This window comes from Gigantopelta aegis, chromosome 4, assembly GCF_016097555.1.
Source record: "Gigantopelta aegis isolate Gae_Host chromosome 4, Gae_host_genome, whole genome shotgun sequence".
In the NCBI taxonomy this organism is placed as follows: domain Eukaryota; kingdom Metazoa; phylum Mollusca; class Gastropoda; order Neomphalida; family Peltospiridae; genus Gigantopelta; species Gigantopelta aegis.
This window is the reverse complement of record NC_054702.1, coordinates 120,545,441-120,572,379: the sequence shown is the minus strand read 5'-3', so window position 1 is coordinate 120,572,379 and position 26,939 is coordinate 120,545,441. Positions and strand designations below refer to the sequence as shown.

Sequence of the window (26,939 nt, the reverse complement as noted above, 5' to 3'; positions counted from 1 at the left end):
GAATTAATCAGATGCCTACTTTCTGAGGAGCAGGGATTTCTAATGTTGACCCCGGTCTGTTTCAGGCAATTTTTTTTATTTCTAAAACCCGAAAATCAGTGTAACTTGAAAAGTTAATCTACCCGTTAGAGTGCAATAAACTGTAGATTTACATTTTTTTAATTTTTAAAATTTTTCACACAGATTTTTCAAATGAAAAATACACATATTTGTGCAGTATGTATCTTTAAATCTATGAAGGTCAAAGAAATAAAATTTACATGATACGACTGATAAGTTACTGCTTTATCATGTGAAATATAAAACACGTCTACAATGAATTGTTCATTTGGGTTGAGATTACAAAACAACATTAGAAAAACAGATAATTTTGTTTCTTTCATGGCTAGTGTATGTGCATTACATTTAGGTCACAGTCAATAACGCTTCAAGATCACAGTGGTCATCCAATACACATCAATCCACATGAGTGATGTTGTTTTGGAAGTTGACACGCTTCCTGACCCTTCTGTTCAGTTCGTCCCACAACAAGTGTCGGTAATGCGGATTTCCGTGTTCTTTATGATTGAAACAAATATGTTAATTTTGGCAGACTTTGTGTGAAAGGACTGGTCTCCAGTTTACATAAGTAACACAACAAGTGTCGGTAATGCCGATTTCCGTGTTCTTTATGATTGAATCAAATATGTTTGGCAGACTTTGTGTGAAAGGACTTGTCTCCAGTTTACATAAATAACACAACAAGTGTCGGTAATGCCGATTTCCGTGTTCTTTATGATTGAATCAAATGTTTGGCAGACTTTGTGTGAAAGGACTTGTCTCCAGTTTACATAAATAACACAACAAGTGTCGGTAATGCCGATTTCCGTGTTCTTTATGATTGAATCAAATATGTTTGGCAGACTTTTTGTGAAAGGACTGGTCGCCAGTTTACATAAATAACACAACAAGTGTTGGTAATGCCGATTTCTGTGTTCTTTATGATTGAATCAAATATGTTTGGCAGACTTTGTGTGAAAGGACTGGTCTCCAGTTTACATAAATAACACAACAAGTGTCGGTAATGCCTATTTCTTTATCGGGGACGAGATGTAGCTCAGTGGTAAAACCCTCGCCTGATGCGTGGTCGGTCTGGGATCGATGCCCATTGGTAGGCCAATTGGGCTATTTCTCATTCCACCCAGTGCATCATGACTGGTATATCAAAGGCTGTGGCATGTGCTATCCTGTCTGTTGGATGGTTCATACAGCAAAACATCCCTTGCAACTAATGAAAAAATGTAGTGGGTGTCCTATCTAAGACAATATATCAAAATTACCAAATGTTTGGCATCCAATAGCAGATGATTACTAAATTAATGTGCTTTAGTGCTATCGTTAGACAAAACAAACTAACTTTTGTTCTTTATCACGCCTACTGACAGCTGAAAAAAGGCGTTCCCTTCAGGAAGGACTATAGTGAATTGAAGTATGAAAAAAGGCGTTCCCTGCAGGAAGGACTATAGTGAATTGAAGTATGAAAAAAGGCGTTCCCTGCAGGAAGGACTATAGTGAATTGTAGTATGAAAAAAGGCGTTCCCTGCAGGACTATAGTGAATTGAAGTATGAAAAAAGGCGTTCCCTGCAGGAAGGACTATAGTGAATTGAAGTATGAAAAAAGGCGTTCCCTGCAGGAAGGACTATAGTGAATTGAAGTATGAAAAAAGGCGTTCTCTGCAGGAAGGACTATAGTGAATTGTAGTATGAAAAAAGGCGTTCCCTGCAGGAAGGACTATCGTGAATTGAAGTATGAAAAAAGGCGTTCCCTGCAGGAAGGACTATAGTGAATTGTAGTATGAAAAAAGGCGTTCCCTGCAGGACTATAGTGAATTGTAGTATGAAAAAAGGCGTTCCCTGCAGGAAGGACTATAGTGAATTGTAGTATGAAAAAAGGCGTTCCCTGCAGGACTATAGTGAATTGAAGTATGAAAAAAGGCGTTCCCTGCAGGAAGGACTATCGTGAATTGTAGTATGAAAAAAGGCGTTCCCTGCAGGACTATAGTGAATTGAAGTATGAAAAAAGGCGTTCCCTGCAGGAAGGACTATCGTGAATTGTAGTATGAAAAAAGGCGTTCCCTGCAGGAAGGACTATAGTGAATTGTAGTATGAAAAAAGGCGTTCTCTGCAGGAAGGACTATCGTGAATTGTAGTATGAAAAAAGGCGTTCCCTGCAGGAAGGACTATAGTGAATTGTAGTATGAAAAAAGGCGTTCCCTGCAGGAAGGACTATCGTGAATTGTAGTATGAAAAAAGGCGTTCTCTGCAGGAAGGACTATCGTGAATTGTAGTATGAAAAAAGGCGTTCCCTGCAGGAAGGACTATCGTGAATTGTAGTATGAAAAAAGGCGTTCCCTGCAGGAAGGACTATCGTGAATTGAAGTATGAAAAAAGGCGTTCCCTGCAGGAAGGACTATAGTGAATTGAAGTATGAAAAAAGGCGTTCCCTGCAGGAAGGACTATCGTGAATTGTAGTATGAAAAAAGGCGTTCCCTGCAGGAAGGACTATCGTGAATTGAAGTATGAAAAAAGGCGTTCCCTGCAGGAAGGACTATAGTGAATTGTAGTATGAAAAAAGGCGTTCCCTGCAGGAAGGACTATAGTGAATTGTAGTATGAAAAAAGGCGTTCCCTGCAGGAAGGACTATCGTGAATTGTAGTATGAAAAAAGGCGTTCTCTGCAGGAAGGACTATCGTGAATTGTAGTATGAAAAAAGGCGTTCCCTGCAGGAAGGACTATAGTGAATTGTAGTATGAAAAAAGGCGTTCCCTGCAGGAAGGACTATCGTGAATTGTAGTATGAAAAAAGGCGTTCCCTGCAGGAAGGACTATCGTGAATTGAAGTATGAAAAAAGGCGTTCCCTGCAGGAAGGACTATCGTGAATTGAAGTATGAAAAAAGGCGTTCCCTGCAGGAAGGACTATCGTGAATTGAAGTATGAAAAAAGGCGTTCCCTGCAGGAAGGACTATAGTGAATTGTAGTATGAAAAAAGGCGTTCCCTGCAGGAAGGACTATAGTGAATTGTAGTATGAAAAAAGGCGTTCCCTGCAGGACTATAGTGAATTGTAGTATGAAAAAAGGCGTTCCCTGCAGGAAGGACTATCGTGAATTGAAGTATGAAAAAAGGCGTTCCCTGCAGGAAGGACTATAGTGAATTGTAGTATGAAAAAAGGCGTTCCCTGCAGGAAGGACTATCGTGAATTGTAGTATGAAAAAAGGCGTTCCCTGCAGGACTATAGTGAATTGAAGTATGAAAAAAGGCGTTCCCTGCAGGACTATAGTGAATTGAAGTATGAAAAAAGGCGTTCACTGCAGGAAGGACTATCGTGAATTGTAGTATGAAAAAAGGCGTTCTCTGCAGGAAGGACTATCGTGAATTGTAGTATGAAAAAAGGCGTTCCCTGCAGGAAGGACTATCGTGAATTGTAGTATGAAAAAAGGCGTTCCCTGCAGGAAGGACTATCGTGAATTGTAGTATGAAAAAAGGCGTTCCCTGCAGGAAGGACTATCGTGAATTGTGTATGAAAAAAGGCGTTCCCTGCAGGAAGGACTATCGTGAATTGAAGTATGATAGTGAAAATGAAAAAAGGCGTTCCCTGCAGGAAGGACTATATGAAAAAAGGCGTGAATTGAATTGTAGTATGAAAAAAGGCGTTCCCTGCAGGACTATAGTGAATTGAAGTATGAAAAAAGGCGTTCCCTGCAGGAAGGACTATAGTGAATTGAAGTATGAAAAAAGGCGTTCCCTGCAGGACTATAGTGAATTGAAGTATGAAAAAAGGCGTTCCCTGCAGGAAGGACTATCGTGAATTGTAGTATGAAAAAAGGCGTTCCCTGCAGGAAGGACTATCGTGAATTGAAGTATGAAAAAAGGCGTTCCCTGCAGGAAGGACTATCGTGAATTGAAGTATGAAAAAAGGCGTTCCCTGTAGGACTATAGTGAATTGAAGTATGAAAAAAGGCGTTCCCTGCAGGAAGGACTATCGTGAATTGAAGTATGAAAAAAGGCGTTCCCTGCAGGAAGGACTATAGTGAATTGTAGTATGAAAAAAGGCGTTCCCTGCAGGAAGGACTATCGTGAATTGTAGTATGAAAAAAGGCGTTCCCTGCAGGACTATAGTGAATTGAAGTATGAAAAAAGGCGTTCCCTGCAGGACTATAGTGAATTGAAGTATGAAAAAAGGCGTTCCCTGCAGGACTATAGTGAATTGAAGTATGAAAAAAGGCGTTCCCTGCAGGAAGGACTATCGTGAATTGAAGTATGAAAAAAGGCGTTCCCTGCAGGAAGGACTATCGTGAATTGTAGTATGAAAAAAGGCGTTCCCTGCAGGAAGGACTATAGTGAATTGAAGTATGAAAAAAGGCGTTCCCTGCAGGACTATAGTGAATTGAAGTATGAAAAAAGGCGTTCCCTGCAGGAAGTTATCAGGGACTATCTGCACGTCAAAAAAAAATATCTATCTGCAGCAAAAAGGATCTTATCAGGGACTATCTGCACGTGAAAAAAGGCGTTCTGCAGTATGAAAAAAGGCGTTCCCTGCAGGAAGGACTATCGTGAATTGTAGTATGAAAAAAGGCGTTCCCTGCAGGAAGGACTATCGTGAATTGAAGTATGAAAAAAGGCGTTCTGCACTATCAAAAACAACATCTTATCAGGGACTGCAATCAAAAAAAAACATCTTAAGGACTATCGTGAATTGAAGTATGAAAAAAGGCGTTCCCTGCAGGACTATAGTGAATTGAAGTATGAAAAAAGGCGTTCCCTGCAGGAAGGACTATAGTGAATTGATGAGTATGAAAAAAGGCGTTCCAAGTAAGGCGTTCCCTGCAGGAAGGACTATCGTGAATTGAAGTATGAAAAAAGGCGTTCCCTGCAGGAAGGACTATAGTGAATTGAAGTATGAAAAAAGGCGTTCCCTGCAGGAAGGACTATCGTGAATTGAAGTATGAAAAAAGGCGTTCCCTGCAGGAAGGAATTGAAGTATGAAAAAGGCTATAGTGAATTGAAGTATGAAAAAAGGCGTTCCCTGCAGGAAGGACTATAGTGAATTGAAGTATGAAAAAAGGCGTTCCCTTCAGGAAGGACTATAGTGAATTGAAGTATGAAAAAAGGCGTTCCCTGCAGGAAGGACTATAGTGAATTGAAGTATGAAAAAAGGCGTTCCCTGCAGGAAGGACTATAGTGAATTGAAGTATGAAAAAAGGCGTTCCCTGCAGGACTATCGTGAATTGTAGTATGAAAAAAGGCGTTCCCTGCAGGAAGGACTATCAATTGTATGAACGTTCCCTGCAGGAAGGACTATACAGAATTGAAGTATGAAAAAAGGCGTTCCCTCAGGACTATCACGTTCCATCAGGAAGGACATAGTGAATTGAAGTATGAAAAAAGGCCCCTTCAGACAAACACATATAATCATACAAATTGCTTTTATTCCAAACAATGAATGTCCTAAAACTGCCTGTACACACCAATCAGTCCATCTTTCTTTTTAAATATTAGATGTAGCACCAAAAACCAACATGTTATCAGGGACTATCTGCACGTCAAAAACAACATGTTATCAGGGACTATCTGCACGTCAAAAACAACATGTTATCAGGGACTATCTGCACATCAAAAACAATATGTTATCAGGGACTATCTGCACGTCAAAAACAACATGTTATCAGGGACTATCTGCACATCAAAAACAGCATCTTATCAGGGACTATCTGCACGTCAAAAAACAGCATCTTATCAGGGACTATCTGCATGTCAAAAAACAGTATCTTATCAGGGACTATCTGCACGTCACAAAAGACCATCTTATCAGGGACTATCTGCATGTCAAAAAACAGCATCTTATCAGTGACTATCTGCATGTCAAAAAACAGCATCTTATCAGTGACTATCTGCATGTCAAAAAACAGCATCTTATCAGCGACTATCTGCACATCAAAAAACAACATCTTATCAGGGACTATCTGCACATAAAAAAAAAACATCTTATCAGGGACTATCTGCACGTAAAAAAAACCCCACGTTATTAGGGACTATCTGCACGTCAAAAACAACATCTTATCAGGGACTATCTGCACGTCAAAAACAACATGTTATCAGGGACTATCTGCACGTCAAAAACAACATCTTATCAGGGACTATCTGCACGTCAAAAACAACATGTTATCAAGGACTATCTGCACGTCAAAGAACAACATGTTATCAGGGACTATCTGCATGTCAAAAACAACATCTTATCAAGGACTATCTGCACATAAAAAAAACACATCTTATCAGGGATTATCTGCACGTCAAAAACAATATGTTATCAGGGACTATCTGCACATCAAAACCAACATGTTATCAGGGACTATCTGCACGTCAAAAACAACATGTTATCAGGGACTATCTGCACGTCAAAAAACAGCATCTTATCAGGGACTATCTGCACGTCAGAAAACAACATCTTATCAGGGACTATCTGCACGTCAAAAAACAGCATCTTATCAGGGACTATCTGCACGTCAAAAAACAACATCTTATCAGGGACTATCTGCACGTCAAAAAACAACATCTTATCAGGGACTATCTGCATGTCAAAAAACAACATGTTATCAGGGACTATCTGCACGTCAAAAACAACATGTTATCAGTGACTATCTGCACGTCAAAAACAACATCTTATCAGGGACTATCTGCACATCAAAAACAACATCTTATCAGGGACTATCTGCACGTCAAAAACAACATGTTATCAAGGACTATCTGCACATCAAAAACAACATCTTATCAGGGACTATCTGCACGTCAAAAACAACATGTTATCAAGGACTATCTGCACGTCAAAAACAACATGTTATCAGTGACTATCTGCACATCAAAAACAACATGTTATCAAGGAATATCTGCACGTCAAAAACAACATGTTATCAGGGACTATCTGCACGCCAAAAACAACATGTTATCAAGGACTATCTGCACATAAAAAAAAGACATCTTATCAGGGACTATCTGCACGTCAAAAACAATATGTTATCAGGGACTATCTGCACGTCAAAAACAATATGTTATCAGGGACTATCTGCACGTCAAAAACAACATCTTATCAGGGACTATCTGCACGTCAAAAACAACATGTTATCAAGGTCTATCTGCACATCAAAAACAACGTTATCAGGGACTATCTGCACACCAAAAACAACATGTTATCTGCACACCAAAAACAACATGTTATCAGGGACTATCTGCACGTCAATAACAACATCTTATCAGGGACTATCTGCACGTCAAAAACAACATGTTATCAAGGACTATCTGCACGTCAAAGAACAACATATGTTATCAGGGACTATCTGCACATCAAAAACAACATCTTATCAAGGACTATCTGCACATAAAAAACAACATGTTATCAAGGACTATCTTCACATCAAAAACAACATGTTATCAGGGACTATCTGCACGCCAAAAACAACATGTTATCAAGGACTATCTGCACATAAAAAAAAAACATCTTATCAGGGACTATCTGCACGTAAAAAAACAACACGTTATTAGGGACTATCTGCACGTCAAAAACAACATCTTATCAGGGACTATCTGCACGTCAAAAACAACATGTTATCAAGGACTATCTTCACGTCAAAGAACAACATGTTATCAGGGACTATCTGCACGTCAAAAACAACATCTTATCAAGGACTATCTGCACATAAAAAACAACATGTTATCAAGGACTATCTGCACATCAAAAACAACGTTATCAGGGACTATCTGCATGCCAAAAACAACATGTTATCAAGGACTATCTGCACATAAAAAAACAACATCTTATCAGGGACTGTCTGCACGTCAAAAATAATATGTTATCAGGGACTATCTGCACGTCAAAAACAACATCTTATCAGGGACTAGCTGCACGTCAAAAAACAACATGTTATCAGGGACTATCTGCACGTCAAAAAACAACATCTTATCAGGGACTATCTGCACGTCAAAAAACAACATCTTATCAGGGACTATCTGCACATCAAAAACAACATCTTATCAGGGACTATCTGCACGTCAAAAACAACATCTTATCAGGGACTATCTGCACGTCAAAAACAACATTATTATCAGGGACTATCTGCACGTCAAAAACAACATCTTATCAGGGACTATCTGCACGTCAAAAACAACATGTTATCAAGGACTATCTGCACGTCAAAGAACAACATGTTATCAGGGACTATCTGCATGTCAAAAACAACATCTTATCAAGGACTATCTGCACATAAAAAAAACACATCTTATCAGGGATTATCTGCACGTCAAAAACAATATGTTATCAGGGACTATCTGCACATCAAAACCAACATGTTATCAGGGACTATCTGCACGTCAAAAACAACATGTTATCAGGGACTATCTGCACGTCAAAAAACAGCATCTTATCAGGGACTATCTGCACGTCAGAAAACAACATCTTATCAGGGACTATCTGCACGTCAAAAAACAGCATCTTATCAGGGACTATCTGCACGTCAAAAAACAACATCTTATCAGGGACTATCTGCACGTCAAAAAACAACATCTTATCAGGGACTATCTGCATGTCAAAAAACAACATGTTATCAGGGACTATCTGCACGTCAAAAACAACATGTTATCAGTGACTATCTGCACGTCAAAAACAACATCTTATCAGGGACTATCTGCACATCAAAAACAACATCTTATCAGGGACTATCTGCACGTCAAAAACAACATGTTATCAAGGACTATCTGCACATCAAAAACAACATCTTATCAGGGACTATCTGCACGTCAAAAACAACATGTTATCAAGGAATATCTGCACGTCAAAAACAACATGTTATCAGGGACTATCTGCACGCCAAAAACAACATGTTATCAAGGACTATCTGCACATAAAAAAAAGACATCTTATCAGGGACTATCTGCACGTCAAAAACAATATGTTATCAGGGACTATCTGCACGTCAAAAACAATATGTTATCAGGGACTATCTGCACGTCAAAAACAACATCTTATCAGGGACTATCTGCACGTCAAAAACAACATGTTATCAAGGTCTATCTGCACATCAAAAACAACGTTATCAGGGACTATCTGCACACCAAAAACAACATGTTATCTGCACACCAAAAACAACATGTTATCAGGGACTATCTGCACGTCAATAACAACATCTTATCAGGGACTATCTGCACGTCAAAAACAACATGTTATCAAGGACTATCTGCACGTCAAAGAACAACATATGTTATCAGGGACTATCTGCACATCAAAAACATCTTATCAAGGACTATCTGCACATAAAAAACAACATGTTATCAAGGACTATCTTCACATCAAAAACAACATGTTATCAGGGACTATCTGCACGCCAAAAACAACATGTTATCAAGGACTATCTGCACATAAAAAAAACACATCTTATCAGGGACTATCTGCACGTAAAAAAACAACACGTTATTAGGGACTATCTGCACGTCAAAAACAACATCTTATCAGGGACTATCTGCACGTCAAAAACAACATGTTATCAAGGACTATCTGCACGTCAAAGAACAACATGTTATCAGGGACTATCTGCACGTCAAAAACAACATCTTATCAAGGACTATCTGCACATAAAAAACAACATGTTATCAAGGACTATCTGCACATCAAAAACAACGTTATCAGGGACTATCTGCATGCCAAAAACAACATGTTATCAAGGACTATCTGCACATAAAAAAACAACATCTTATCAGGGACTGTCTGCACGTCAAAAATAATATGTTATCAGGGACTATCTGCACGTCAAAAACAACATCTTATCAGGGACTAGCTGCACGTCAAAAAACAACATGTTATCAGGGACTATCTGAACGTCAAAAAACAACATCTTATCAGGGACTATCTGCACGTCAAAAAACAACATCTTATCAGGGACTATCTGCATGTCAAAAAACAACATGTTATCAGGGACTATCTGCACGTCAAAAACAACATGTTATCAGTGACTATCTGCACGTCAAAAACAACATCTTATCAGGGACTATCTGCACATCAAAAACAACATCTTATCAGGGACTATCTGCACGTCAAAAACAACATGTTATCAAGGACTATCTGCACATCAAAAACAACATCTTATCAGGGACTATCTGCACGTCAAAAACAACATGTTATCAGGGACTATCTGCACGTCGGGGTACACTAGCTGTGCTCTTAAAGCAGCTGTATCAGCTATTATATGTGGGTTTTAAAGCAGCTGTATCAGCTATTATATGTGGGTTTAAAGCAGCTGTATCAGCTATTATATGTGGGTTTAAAGCAGCTGTATCAGCTATTATATGTGGGTTTTAAAGCAGCTGTATCAGCTATTATATGTGGGTTTTAAAGCAGCTGTATCAGCTATTATATGTGGGTTTTAAAGCAGCTGTATCAGCTATTATATGTGGATTTTAAAGCAGCTGTATCAGCTATTATATGTGGGTTTTAAAGCAGCTGTATCAGCTATTATATGTGGGTTTTAAAGCAGCTGTATCAGCTATTATATGTGGGGTTTTTGCTTAAATTTCCTAGTTGGTTACAAGGCAGTGTGTGCGTGTATGTGGGTGCATGTGTGGTGTGTGTGTAATTATTGCAGTAATTAAATAATGTATTATTTATAAATATGTCCAAGTAATGTACAGCTATTATAGCTTGGGAATCTGTCATTACCGCTGGCGGTTATATTTATTATTGGTGTTATAATTAGTAAGAGGCCTCAAGGGAGAATAATTAGAACTAATTGAGCAAGTAACTCTAACTGGTCACAATCTAGAACTAATTGAGCTACCTTCTAGGCAAGTAATTCTAACTAGTCACTGCCTTAATATACTGATGGAAAAAACAAACGCAAGTTTCTTTTGGGTGGAAAATATTTCAAATGTTTTATTGATGATTATTTCATTGTTTGGATTTTTAGGTTATGTCTTCATTACTGAATAAATTTTGACAAGTTTTGTTGTGTTATCACAGACAGCATTTGCACGCTTCCTGACCCTTCTGTTCAGCTCGTCCCACAAATGCTTCATCAGTTTCAAATCTGGGTTGGTCAATCGAGAACTGGGACATTGATTTGGTTGAGGAAGTTGAGACAAACCCTCACAACGTGCGGCCTCACATTATCCTGCTGCAACCTAAGGTTACGAGCATGGATAAGTGGTAGGACATGAGGCCTGATGACCTGGTCCCGATATCTTACGGCTGTAAGATTGCTCAGGATGGCCACGTGACGTGTTTTTACGCCATGAGAAATTCCCCTGATACCATAACAGACTCTACCCTAAATCTGTTGTTTTCCTTAACGCATGTGTATGAGTATCGTTCACCTCGACATCGATAGACACGTTGCCATCCATCTGTAATGTGAGAACCAAGACTCGTCAGTGAACAACACACGTCTCCAGTGTGCCAAGTCAAACCAATTTGGTGCATGTGCATGCAGCCATTGCAATTGACGTTGACGTTGCCTGGGTGTAAGTTGCAGACCAACACAGGGATGTTGTGGCCTAAGTTGAACTCCCGCAATGCATTCTTAACCATTTGTGGACACACTGGGCGACCACGAGTGCCTAAAACCTGACTCACCGTCTCCATAGCCATCTGAAACTGATTACGAAGGTGTGCGAGATACGGAGGTGTGTGAGACATATGCCTCATCTTGACATGGCAACGTAATGCACAGACATCCGCTCCTGGGACAGTCAGCTAATCTTCCTGTGGCTCTGAAAAGCCTCACTAAACAAGCTATCATTAACTCATGTACCCCAAATTGCTGGGCGATGCGATGTTGCAATTTCCCCTGCATAAATAGAGCAATAGCCCTACCCCTATCAACTTTTAACATTTGCTGCATTTTGCTTTCCAATCGTGTTGAAATAAAATGTTGTGCACTTGATGTGTACTGTTCAAAACTTTGATTTGGTATGGTCCATAGCAGGTGGCAGTGGGTCGGATGCACACTTTCTTGACAAATCAGTGAAAAGCATGCAGCTTCATAAGTGCATGCTCATGGTTGACTCAATTTTAACCAAAGATTCTTTAGATAGTACAATGAGGTAGCTAATATGTTACTATATTTGGTACATGGATAAAACAAAGTTATATGACCAAAACGGAACTTGCGTTGGTTTTTCCATCAGTATATATCAGCTTTATCCTGGGAATTTCGAGAAATGCTAATGTCGTGTAACCTTACAGTGACCAAAAATTCAGCTTGTCATGTAACTCGACTCTGTCAGTGACCAAAAATACTGCTTGTCATGAAACCAGATTCTGTCAGTGACCAGAAATACAGCTGAAATGTAACCCAACTTAGTCTGTGACCAAAACTTCAGGTTGTCATGTAATCCGACTTAGTCTGTGACCACAAATACAGCTTGTCATGTAATCTGACTCAGTCTGTGATCAAATATACAGCTTGTCGATTAATCTGAATCAGTCAGTGACAATTAAAACATACAGCTTAATTTGTCATGTAATCTGACTCAGTCTGTGACCAAAAGTATGTAGCTTGTCATGTAATCTGACTCCGTCTTTAATCAAAAGTATGTAGCTTGGCATGTAATCCGACTCAGTCTGTAACCAAAAGTATGTAGCTTGTCATGTAATGCGACTAGCTCAACTCATTTACTCAAATATTGACATCTGAAGTTTATGTATTACAGATACATGAAGAAAATATCTTGATTATGATCAAACATAACAACATAAGTAGTTCGAATATCTTTCTTAAAGTGATTGAATATTATCTCTTGTCATGAAGAATTTGTCATGTATTCTATATGACATGCACTATAAAATATTTGCCTACTTAGACTAATCGTATATATTTGCACTGTAAAATATCTCATTTTTCAACTTCTCTTGATGGATTAAATGTTTACTGTCTTAAATTGTCAGCTAGCCCTGTTCAGGTTAAAGTAGATTTTTGGCATTCATTATTCTAACCGTTGCTAAATAAAGATGGTATCTAACAATTAAACAGAGTGACAGGCAAACTTGAACTTGGCTGTGCCTTATTTTACATGTTATTAATTGGTCACATGCTGGTGTGTCATCCTAAATGCCATTTTATTACGAAAACACAAACAGAATAGTTTATTTTGGAATCAATCAACATTCACCCATATTTCATTCCATTATATGTACATGTAGCTACATCTACAATATTGTTATAATATTTATTAATAGATTACAGCATTCACTTCAGCAAGCAGTTGCCAAACATTCATTTCATTATATGTAGCTACATCTACAATATTGTTATAATATTTATTAATAGATTACAGCATTCACTTCAGCCAGCAGTTGCCAAACATTCAGTCCATTACATGTAGCTACATCTACAATATTGTTATAATATGTATTAATAGATTACAGCATTCACTTCAGCAAGCAGTTGCCAAACATTCATCCATTATACGTACATGTAGCTACATCTACAATATTGTTGTAATATTTATTAATAGATTACAGCATTCACTTCAGCCAGCAGTTGCCAAACATTCAGTCCATTACATGTAGCTACATCTACAATATTGTTATAATATTTATTAATAGATTACAGCATTAACTTCAGCCAGCAGTTGCCAAACATTCATCCATTATACGTACATGTAGCTACATCTACAATATTGTTGTAATATTTATTAATAGATTACAGCATTTACTTCAGCCAGCAGTTGCCAAACATTCATTCCATTATATGTACATGTAGCTACATCTACATGGTGTTATAATATTTATTAATAGATTACAGCATTCACTTCAGCCAGCAGTTGCCAAACATTCACTCCATTATACGTACATGTAGCTACATCTACAATATTGTTACAATATTTATTAATAGATTACAGCACTCACTTCAACCAGCAGCTGCCAAACATTCATCCATTATACGTACATGTAGCTACATCTACAATAATGTTATACTTCAGCCAGCAGTTGCCATTCAGTCCATTATATGTACATGTAGCTACATCTACAGTTATAATATTTATTAATAGATTACATCACTTCACCAGCACTCACTTCAGCCAGCAGTTGCCAAACATTCATTCCATTATACGTACATGTAGCTACATCTACAACATGTTAATAATATTTATTAATAGATTACAGCACTCACTTCACTTCAGCCAGCAGTTGCCAAACATTCATTTCATTATATGTAGCTACATCTACAACATGTTATAATATTTATTAATAGATTACAGCACTCACTTCAGCCAGCAGTTGCCAAACATTCATTCCATTACATGTAGCTACATCTAAAACATGTTATAATATTTATTAATAGATTACAGCACTCACTTCAGCCAGCAGTTGCCAAACATTCATTCCATTATATGTAGCTACATCTACAACATTTTAATAATATTTATTAATAGATTACAGCACTCACTTCAGCCAGCAGTTGTCAAACATTCATTTCATTATATGTACATGTAGCTACATCTAAAACATGTTATAATATTTATTAATAGATTACAGCACTCACTTCAGCCAGCAGTTGCCAAACATTCATTCCATTATATGTAGCTACAACTACAACATTTTAATAATATTTATTTAATAGATTACAGCACTCACTTCAGCCAGCAGTTGCCAAACATTCAGTCCATTATACGTACATGTAGCTACATCTACAACATGTTATAATATTTATTAACAGATTACAGCACTCACTTCAGCCAGCAGTTGCCAAACATTCATTCCATTATACGTACATGTAGCTACATCTACAACATGTTATAATATTTATTAATAGATTACAGCATTCACTTCAGCCAGCAGTTGCCAAACATTCATTCCATTACATGTAGCTACATCTAAAACATGTTATAATATTTATTAATAGATTACAGCACTCACTTCAGCCAGCAGTTGCCAAACATTCATTCCATTATATGTAGCTACATCTACAACATTTTAATAATATTTATTAATAGATTACAGCACTCACTTCAGCCAGCAGTTGCCAAACATTCATTTCATTATATGTACATGTAGCTACATCTACATGTTATAATATTTATTAATAGATTACAGCACTCACTTCAGCCAGCAGTTGCCAAACATTCATCCATTATACGTACATGTAGCTACATCTACAATATTGTTATAATATTTATTAATAGATTACAGCACTCACTTCAACCAGCAGTTGCCAAACATTTATTCCATTATATGTAGCTACATCTACAACATTTTAATAATATTTATTAATAGATTACAGCACTCACTTCAGCCAGCAGTTGCCAAACATTCATTTCATTATATGTACATGTAGCTACATCTAAAACATGTTATAATATTTATTAATAGATTACAGCACTCACTTCAGCCAGCAGTTGCCAAACATTCATTCCATTATATGTAGCTACATCTACAACATTTTAATAATATTTATTTAATAGATTACAGCACTCACTTCAGCCAGCAGTTGCCAAACATTCAGTCCATTATACGTACATGTAGCTACATCTACAACATGTTATAATATTTATTAATAGATTACAGCACTCACTTCAGCCAGCAGTTGCCAAACATTCATTCCATTATACGTACATGTAGCTACATCTACAATATGTTATAATATTTATTAATAGATTACAGCACTCACTTCAGCCAGCAGTTGCCAAACATTCATTCCATTATACGTACATGTAGCTACATCTACAACATGTTATAATATTTATTAATAGATTACAGCATTCACTTCAGCAAGCAGTTGCCAAACATTCATTTCATTATATGTAGCTACATCTACAACATGTTATAATATTTATTAATAGATTACAGCACTCACTTCAGCCAGCAGTTGCCAAACATTCATTCCATTACATGTAGCTACATCTAAAACATGTTATAATATTTATTAATAGATTACAGCACTCACTTCAGCCAGCAGTTGCCAAACATTCATTCCATTATATGTAGCTACATCTACAACATTTTAATAATATTTATTAATAGATTACAGCACTCACTTCAGCCAGCAGTTGTCAGACATTCATTTCATTATATGTACATGTAGCTACATCTACAACATGTTATAATATTTATTAATAGATTACAGCACTCACTTCAGCCAGCAGTTGCCAAACATTCAGTCCATTATACGTACATGTAGCTACATCTACAACATGTTATAATATTTATTAATAGATTACAGCATTCACTTCAGCCAGCAGTTGCCAAACATTCATTCCATTATACGTACATGTAGCTACATCTACAACATTATTATAATATTTATTAATAGATTACAGCACTCACTTCAGCCAGCAGTTGCCAAACATTCATTCCATTACATGTAGCTACATCTAAAACATGTTATAATATTTATTAATAGATTACAGCACTCACTTCAGCCAGCAGTTGCCAAACATTCATTCCATTATATGTAGCTACATCTACAACATTTTAATAATATTTATTAATAGATTACAGCACTCACTTCAGCCAGCAGTTGCCAAACATTCATTTCATTATATGTACATGTAGCTACATCTACATGTTATAATATTTATTAATAGATTACAGCACTCACTTCAGCCAGCAGTTGCCAAACATTCATCCATTATACGTACATGTAGCTACAACTACAATATTGTTATAATATTTATTAATAGATTACAGCACTCACTTCAACCAGCAGTTGCCAAACATTTATTCCATTATATGTAGCTACATCTACAACATTTTAATAATATTTATTAATAGATTACAGCACTCACTTCAGCCAGCAGTTGCCAAACATTCAGTCCATTATACGTACAAGTAGCTACATCTACATGTTATAATATTTATTAATAGATTACAGCACTCACTTCAGCCAGCAGTTGCCAAACATTCATTCCATTATACGTACATGTAGCTACATCTACAACATGTTATAATATTTATTAATAGATTACAGCATTCACTTCAGCCAGCAGTTGCCAAACATTCATTCCATTACATGTAGCTACATCTACAACATTATTATAATATTTATTAATAGATTACAGCACTCACTTCAGCCAGCAGTTGCCAAACATTCATTTCATTATATGTGGCTACATCTAAAACATGTTATAATATTTATTAATAGATTACAGCACTCACTTCAGCCAGCAGTTGCCAAACAATCATTCCATTATATGTACACGTAGCTACATCTACAACATGTTATAATATTTATTAATAGATTACAGCACTCACTTCAGCCAGCAGTTGCCAAACATTCATTTCATTATATGTACATGTAGCTACATCTACAACATGTTATAATATTTATTAATAGATTACAGCACTCACTTCAGCCAGCAGTTGCCAAACATTCATTCCATTATATGTACATGTAGCTACATCTACAACATGTTATAATATTTATTAATAGATTACAGCACTCACTTCAGCCAGCAGTTGCCAAACATTCATTTCATTATATGTAGCTACATCTACAACATGTTATAATATTTATTAATAGATTACAGCATTCACTTCAGCCAGCAGTTGCCAAACATTCATTCCATTATATGTAGCTACATCTACAACATTTTAATAATATTTATTAATAGATTACAGCACTCACTTCAGCCAGCAGTTGCCAAACATTTATTCCATTATATGTAGCTACATCTACAACATTTTAATAATATTTATTAATAGATTACAGCACTCACTTCAGCCAGCAGTTGCCAAACATTCAGTCCATTATACGTACATGTAGCTACATCTACAACATGTTATAATATTTATTAATAGATTACAGCACTCACTTCAGCCAGCAGTTGCCAAACATTCATTCCATTATACGTACATGTAGCTACATCTACAACATGTTATAATATTTATTAATAGATTACAGCATTCACTTCAGCCAGCAGTTGCCAAACATTCATTTCATTATATGTAGCTACATCTACAACATTATTATAATATTTATTAATAGATTACAGCACTCACTTCAGCCAGCAGTTGCCAAACATTCATTCCATTACATGTAGCTACATCTAAAACATGTTATAATATTTATTAATAGATTATAGCACTCACTTCAGCCAGCAGTTGCCAAACATTCATTTCATTATATGTGGCTACATCTAAAACATGTTATAATATTTATTAATAGATTACAGCACTCACTTCAGCCAGCAGTTGCCAAACATTCATTCCATTATATGTACATGTAGCTACATCTACAACATGTTATAATATTTATTAATAGATTACAGCACTCACTTCAGCCAGCAGTTGCCAAACATTCATTTCATTATATGTACATGTAGCTACATCTACAACATGTTATAATATTTATTAATAGATTACAGCACTCACTTCAGCCAGCAGTTGCCAAACATTCATTTCATTATATGTAGCTACATCTACAACATTATTATAATATTTATTAATAGATTACAGCACTCACTTCAGCCAGCAGTTGCCAAACATTCATTCCATTACATGTAGCTACATCTAAAACATGTTATAATATTTATTAATAGATTATAGCACTCACTTCAGCCAGCAGTTGCCAAACATTCATTTCATTATATGTGGCTACATCTAAAACATGTTATAATATTTATTAATAGATTACAGCACTCACTTCAGCCAGCAGTTGCCAAACATTCATTCCATTATATGTACATGTAGCTACATCTACAACATTATTATAATATTTATTAATAGATTACAGCACTCACTTCAGCCAGCAGTTGCCAAACATTCATTTCATTATATGTACATGTAGCTACATCTACAACATGTTATAATATTTATTAATAGATTACAGCACTCACTTCAGCCAGCAGTTGCCAAACATTCATTTCATTATATGTAGCTACATCTACAACATGTTATAATATTTATTAATAGATTACAGCATTCACTTCAGCCAGCAGTTGCCAAACATTCATTCCATTACATGTAGCTACATCTACAACATTATTATAATATTTATTAATAGATTACAGCACTCACTTCAGCCAGCAGTTGCCAAACATTCATTTCATTATATGTGGCTACATCTAAAACATGTTATAATATTTATTAATAGATTACAGCACTCACTTCAGCCAGCAGTTGCCAAACATTCATTTCATTATATGTACTTGTAGCTACATCTACATGTTATAATATTTATTAATAGATTACAGCACTCACTTCAGCCAGCAGTTGCCAAACATTCATCCATTATACGTACATGTAGCTACATCTACAATATTGTTATAATATTTATTAATAGATTACAGCACTCACTTCAACCAGCAGTTGCCAAACATTTATTCCATTATATGTAGCTACATCTACAACATTTTAATAATATTTATTAATAGATTACAGCACTCACTTCAGCCAGCAGTTGCCAAACATTCATTTCATTATATGTACCTGTAGCTACATCTACAACATTTTAATAATATTTATTAATAGATTACAGCACTCACTTCAGCCAGCAGTTGCCAAACATTCAGTCCATTATACGTACATGTAGCTACATCTACAACATGTTATAATATTTATTAATAGATTACAGCACTCACTTCAGCCAGCAGTTGCCAAACATTCATTCCATTATACGTACATGTAGCTACATCTAAAACATGTTATAATATTTATTAATAGATTACAGCACTCACTTCAGCCAGCAGTTGCCAAACATTCATTTCATTATATGTGGCTACATCTAAAACATGTTATAATATTTATTAATAGATTACAGCACTCACTTCAGCCAGCAGTTGCCAAACATTCATTCCATTATATGTACATGTAGCTACATCTACAACATGTTATAATATTTATTAATAGATTACAGCACTCACTTCAGCCAGCAGTTGCCAAACATTCATTCCATTATATGTACATGTAGCTACATCTACATGTTATTATATTTATTAATAGATCACAGCACTCACTTCAGCCAGCAGTTGCCAAACATTCATTTCATTATATGTGGCTACATCTAAAACATGTTATAATATTTATTAATAGATTACAGCACTCACTTCAGCCAGCAGTTGCCAAACATTCATTCCATTATATGTACATGTAGCTACATCTACAACATGTTATAATATTTATTAATAGATTACAGCACTCACTTCAGCCAGCAGTTGCCAAACATTCATTCCATTATATGTACATGTAGCTACATCTACATGTTATTATATTTATTAATAGATCACAGCACTCACTTCAGCCAGCAGTTGCCAAACATTCATTTCATTATATGTGGCTACATCTAAAACATGTTATAATATTTATTAATAGATTACAGCACTCACTTCAGCCAGCAGTTGCCAAACATTCATTCCATTATATGTACATGTAGCTACATCTACATGTTATAATATTTATTAATAGATAAAATTATTGCAATAATTATATTACTTTTTCTACAGCACAATTCGAAATCGAGGTTTTCAGTGTAACATGAATTTTGTCTGCTAGCTGCAAAAAGATGTTTCATTATGGGGTCTATTACTGGCAGAAAAAAGATAAACTCTATAATAAAAGTGATAAAGTCCATACATACTTGTTTAGAAACACCACTCGACAGTTGTAAGCTGCATTCTTGTGCATGACAGGCCTGTGACAAAAACATAACAATTAGCTCACACTGGGTAGTGAAGGAAACACACGACACACACATGCACACAGACACACACACACGCACACAGACACACATTCACACTTTTAGTAAATGATGAATTTGTTGTGGGTTTACAGACATACGATAATATGGAGACACACGCACATGCACACACACATTCACACTATTAGTAAATGATGAATTTGTTGTGGGTTTACAAACATATGATAATATGGAGACACACGCACACGCACACACACATTCACACTTTTAGTAAATGATGAATTTGTTGTGGGTTTACAGACATACGATAATATGGAGACACACACACAGACACACTTTTAGTAAATTATGAATTTGTTGTGGGTTTACAGATATACGATAATAAGGAGAAAACAATTGACTTGATTAAAGTTTTGCATTCAGTTCAATTTATAACTGTGTTCTAGCTGACTATAAATAAATGCCCTGCCCCCATTTTATGCTGTCCTGCCCTGCTTTATGCCACCCTGCCCTGGTTTTGTGCTGCCCTTCCTCTGTTTTGTGCTGCCATGACCCCTTGCCCCTTCTTTGTGCCACCGTGCTCCTATTTTGTGCTGCCCTTACTCTGTGTTGTGCTGCCAAGCCCCCCCCCCCATCTAGTTTTGTGGCCCCCTGTCCCTCTTTGTGCCACCCTGCTCCTATTTTGTGCAGCCCTCCCCTACATTTTGTGCCACCCTGCCCTGTGTTATGCTGCCCTGCCCTAGTTTTATGCCACCCAGTTCAGTACTGGTATGTATGCATATGTTCAATTTATAACTGTTTTAGCTGGCCACAAACAAATGCCATGCCCCATTTTGTGCCGCGCTGCCCTGCTTTATGCCACCCTGCCCTGGTTTTGTGCTGCCTTGCCCCCATTTTGTTCTGCCCTGCCTCTGTTTTGTGCTGCCAAGCCCCTGTCTAGTTTTGTGGCCCCCCTGTCCCTCTTTGTGCCACCCTGCTCTTATTTTGTGCAGCCCTCCCCTACCCCATTTTGTACCGCCCTGCCAGAATTTTGTGCTGCCCTGCCTCGTTTTGTGCCACCCTGTTGTTATTTTCCCGCCTTGTCACTGATTATTACTGTCCTTCCCTAATTCACTGCCATTCAAAAATAAAGTAGAAATCTTTCCTCTCAAAGTGTGATGGGTCTGAATTCCCAACTAAGAAACTTTTGACAAATTGGTGAAATCTTAAGTGGTCACACAAGGGAACAGAGAAAAGTGACCACTTAAGATAGGTGGCCACTGATTACAGGTTGCCACATAAACAGTCTTGAAAATGTGTTGTTTTTTCTCTTTTTTTACTGTCTGTACTGTTAATTAATCATAGTGGACTATAAATCAACTTTCAACATGTCACTTCCTTTCAGAAATAATGTGTAACTGGAATGTATTAATTTAAGTTTTCTCAACAAATTTGTTTTTATTTTTCATTTAATTATTTAATTCCCACTTCATGTGGTCTATTGTCATAGTAAGTGAATCTATACTGAGTCAAATTGAAAACTTCACAATCTAAAATTTGAATAAAGTCAATGAGTGTTGAAAGCAGGTGTTTTTCATGAATAAATATTGTAAAGGCAATGTCTACACTCCATTTGAAGCCCATCACAGTCCACGTGACCCGATCCATAGCAGGTGCAAAAGTGGTTTAAATGCAATTCATGAAAATATGGTTTTCACACATTACAAGTTGTCATAAAATCATATTCGAAAAAACACCATGAAAGGTCTATTTATTATATACATCTTTCCTCAGTTTTTATTAACTTTTTGTTAATATCATTTGCTTATCCTATCGAAAACATGTAACGCAATGATATATTTCTTTGGATGGAACTTTTCCAAAACATTTACTTGACCATAGACTTTTGAAAAGAAATTTGAATAAAAATTATCTTTATTTAATTATTAAATTAACATTTATTTAATAATACTGCTGTGCAAACATACCTGACAAAGTGATCATCCAAAACACACAAAACAAAACGAATCGAATGCTGTTAAATTTTAACTTGCACTCAATTACAGGACATTGTATCATCATTATTATTCGTTTTAGATATTTTATCATAATTGCACTTCATATCCCTTTTCTATAGGTACAGTTGTTTAAATTACTTTCTTTTTTTCAAATACGATCAAATGCATTGGTAATCATGAAACTTAAATATGAAGAAACGACACAAAGGGAAATAAATAATCAGAATTAGAAGCAAGAGACCGACAGGAATTGCACCCATGAACATAATTAAGTTTGAGGAGTAATAGTTTCTAAATTAAATATCTTATGGGTTAATGTTTTGTGTTTTCAAAATAAATATCCTAATATAACTACCGTAATATGATGGTTGTTCTCAAAGATGGAAGGAATGGGTCATTGCAGTCTTACAGAAGAAAAAGAAACATCATGAACACAATATCTGTCGATTTCTTATGTATTATATGCATATCATGTTGCATTAAAATTCTGAATCATGATAATCTGTTGACTATTTATGAATAAGGTACAATAATTTTAGTTTTCATCGCAGAATGATTTCTGTGAACTGAATGTAAAAGTGTAACAACCACATGGCACAGGGTTATCACATTTAACATGATATCATAATATACATGTTATGTACCTGCAAATTCTCTATTTAAAAAAATAATAATAATGTCATAACAGAGAAAATGTTTTCTACCCAAATATATCTTACTACATCTTTTATAAATATATATTTTTACAAATAGGATTAACTTTGATTATCGGTGTACTGTAGTTAACACATTATTTATTATACTACTAACTCGAATCATAGCAACCCATAAAAAAAAAATCTAATGTAAATTTAATTTTAAAATATACATGCTTTACACTCGGTAAATTCAAATTACTGAGTTGAAATTAAATCGGTGTAGGTTTGTTTCAGGTGCCCGTCAACCGATTAAATATACTAGAAATCTGACTCTACCAAGGGCAATGTCCTTGGCTTTAAATCATGTGGCAGTATTGTGAAACAGAAAGTAGAAATGTCTGGAGTATGTCACTATGCTATGAACGAAAACAAAACCTGCTTTACTAAATTTATTTTTTGTTGGTGTACGCGTTTAATGTGATATCAACATGTATAAACATTATACACAACATAGGATCATTGGACAAGGCACCTACCGTATTATGTTTTCTGTACGTGATCAAAACGACGACAGTGTAAAATATATTTTGCGATGTTACTTGCATTGTACGAAATTAAACACAACAAAACCGATGAGATCTTAATAATAAGTGAACTCCTAGCTGATTGGCTCAGTGTAAAGATAACCAATCAATCGTGTTTCAATTTATAAAAAGTATTCTAGGAAGTTCATTGTGAACAGAATGGAAAGATTTGTGGCATTGTGGATTGGATTCAATAAACAATTAAAATGGCAGAGTTAAAAAACAAAAACAAAAACAAGCGTGATTTGTTCAATTTAGGGGCGCATTATTTCGTGCCCGTCAGATGGAGTTGACGGGGGTTCACAGGCGTGATAGCGCTTGCGCCCGTCAAAAACAAGTCAAAAATACAGTGAAAATAATATTATGACTTTTCACCGGATATCACTTTTATGGTTTCTGTAGAAATTTATTTATGAAAATATAGTTTAGAAGCATGAAACAGACCTGCACATATTATATACAGACTAACTACATGTATAATAATATAGTTTAGAAGCATGAAACAGACCTGCACATATTATATACAGACTAACTACATGTATAATAATATAGTTTAGAAGCATGAAACAGACCTGCACATATTATATACAGACTAGCTACATGTATAATAATATAGTTTAGAAGCATGAAACAGACCTGCACATATTATATACAGACTAACTACATGTATAATAATATTCACAGACAGGGATGGTTATAACATATACTCTTCAAAAAAAGAAACGCAAAAGGGTACAAATGGGTTATAACTCCGATTTTATGTTTCCTACCGGTTCATGCTTTGTGAATATAAGGTCATTGCATGTCCCAAACACATTCCCATGGTTACATTCGATAAAACGCACCTACTGTAAAATAAAGTTTCAAAATGTGAATATTCGCAAAAACGCAGCCACGTGCAAACCATGTCACCACTGCACGTGCGTTGTCTGCACGTGCAACATGAACACCGACAGTATAAAAGTGCAGGGTGTTCGCTTGCCTGGCCTCTGTATCTGGCCGACAGTTGACAATCCAGGACATGCCACGTCTCAGTGAACCGCAGAGAAACAATGCCATCGGCCGACTAGACGCAGGCGAATCCAGAACGGCCGTTGCCAGGGCATTCCATGTGTCCCCAAGCACCATCTCCAGACTGTGGGACCGTTACCAACAACATGGATCAACACGTGACCTCCCTAGATCCGGTCGACCACGGGTCACTACCCCCGGGCAGGACCGCTACATCCGGGTACGCCACCTTCGGGAACGATTGACTACTGCCACCTCCACAGCTGCAGCAATACCAGGTTTGCGCAGGATATCCGACCAGACCGTACGGAACCGCCTACGTGAGGTAGGAATTCGTGCCAGACATCCAGTTCGAGGTGTCATCTTAACACCACAACACTGTCGACTCCGACTGCAGTGGTGCCAGATTCATCGACAATGGCCTCAACTGCGATGGAGACAGGTGTGGTTCAGTGACGAGACCCGATTTCTGCTTCGACGTCATGATGGAAGATGTCGCGTGTATAGGCGTCGTGGTGAACGTTATGCGGCAAACTGCGTGCAGGAAGTGGACAGATTCGGCAGGGGTAGTGTCATGGTGTGGGCAGCCATCTCACACACTGGCAGAACTGACTGGTCCACGTGCAGGGCAACCTGAATGCACAGGGCTACATTGACCAGATCCTCCGGCCACACATCGTTCCAGTTATGGCCAACGCCAACGCAGTGTTCCAACATGACAACGCCAGGCCTCACACAGCACGTCTCACAACGGCTTTCCTACAGAACAACAACATTAATGTCCTTCCTTGGCCATCGATATCACCGGATTTGAACCCAATTGAGCATCTATGGGACGAGTTGGACCGACGCCTCCGACAGCGACAACCACAGCCCCAGACCCTGCCCGAGCTGTAAGCAGCCTTGCAGGCCGAGTGGGCCACCATCCCCCGGGACGTCATCCGTACTCTGGTTGGTTCAATGGGCAGGCGGTGCCAGGCAGTTGTCAACACACGCGGAGGCCACACCCGGTATTGACTCCAGATGACCTTGACCTTGGTGGTGTGTCCTATCACTTACTCACAATGGACTAGAGTGAATTGTGAACAATCCTGCAACATTTGGTAATTATCGGACTCACCATTCAATAATTAAATCAATTCTCCAAATGTTACGACAATGTGGTTTTGAGTTTCTTCTTTTGAAGAGTATATAAACCTACATAGAATAATGCATTGTACATCAATAGCAAATGTGTAGTTTACATTTATATAAATAATATTTATATAAACCACATTGACAGACCAACACTGTTGGCTTAGTCTACGATGGGTCAGGCATGTGAGGCATTGGCTGATTTGTGATTGGCAAAGGGTTCTCTTTTCCGATGAGAGTAGGTTCTGCCTGTTCCATGGGGATGGGAGAATAAGAGTGTATCGGCATAGAGGAGAACATACAGCCCGTTGTTGCGTTAATGAAGGTGGTGGTAGTGTGATTGTGTGGGGAGGCATCTGTGGCAATCAGACTACTGAACTTGTCATCATTGATGGCCATCTGAACGCTCAATGTTACAGGGATGAAGTGCTAAGACCAGTTGTTATGCCATTCCTACAGCAACAGCCTCAAGGGATCATGTTCCAGCAGGATAATTCGAGACCTCACGTTGCTCGCATTGTTCAGGACTTCCTCTATCAGAACAACGTTAACGTCTTCCCATGGCCTGCACGCTCTCCAGACATGTCACCTGTAGAACATCTTTGGGACTACCTTGATCGCCAGATTCGACAGAGACAACAGTCCCCACTCAACAGACAACAACTGAATGACGTAATCAGAAGGCCGACTACATCTATGCGAAGATGTGTGCATGCATGTATCCGAGCTCATGGGGGGGGGGGGGGGGGGGGGGGGGGGGGGGGGGGTGTCACACACATTATCGAGTCTGAAATACCTCATTTTGTTCGACTTCATTGGGTGACATTTCAGTGTAAATTTGGTTTTTGACCCCACATGTAAGTTTCACATTATGACGTAATTGTTACCTGCAGTCACGTTGCTTTTGTTGATGATTTACATTT

The 26,939-nt window shown here is 37.2% G+C and overlaps 1 protein-coding gene across 1 annotated transcript in view; it reads right to left on the bottom strand.

Moving 5' to 3' along the window:
• The window catches only part of LOC121370242 (glutamine-dependent NAD(+) synthetase-like), a gene marked incomplete at its 3' end in the record, with an annotated part of 85,213 nt that overhangs the window by 40,062 nt on the left and 18,212 nt on the right, over positions 1–26,939 (bottom strand). The window contains exon 4 of the mRNA XM_041495366.1: positions 20,593–20,646. Within this exon, the coding sequence (XP_041351300.1) occupies positions 20,593–20,646 (54 nt within the window). The remainder of the gene's footprint in view (positions 1–20,592; positions 20,647–26,939) is intronic.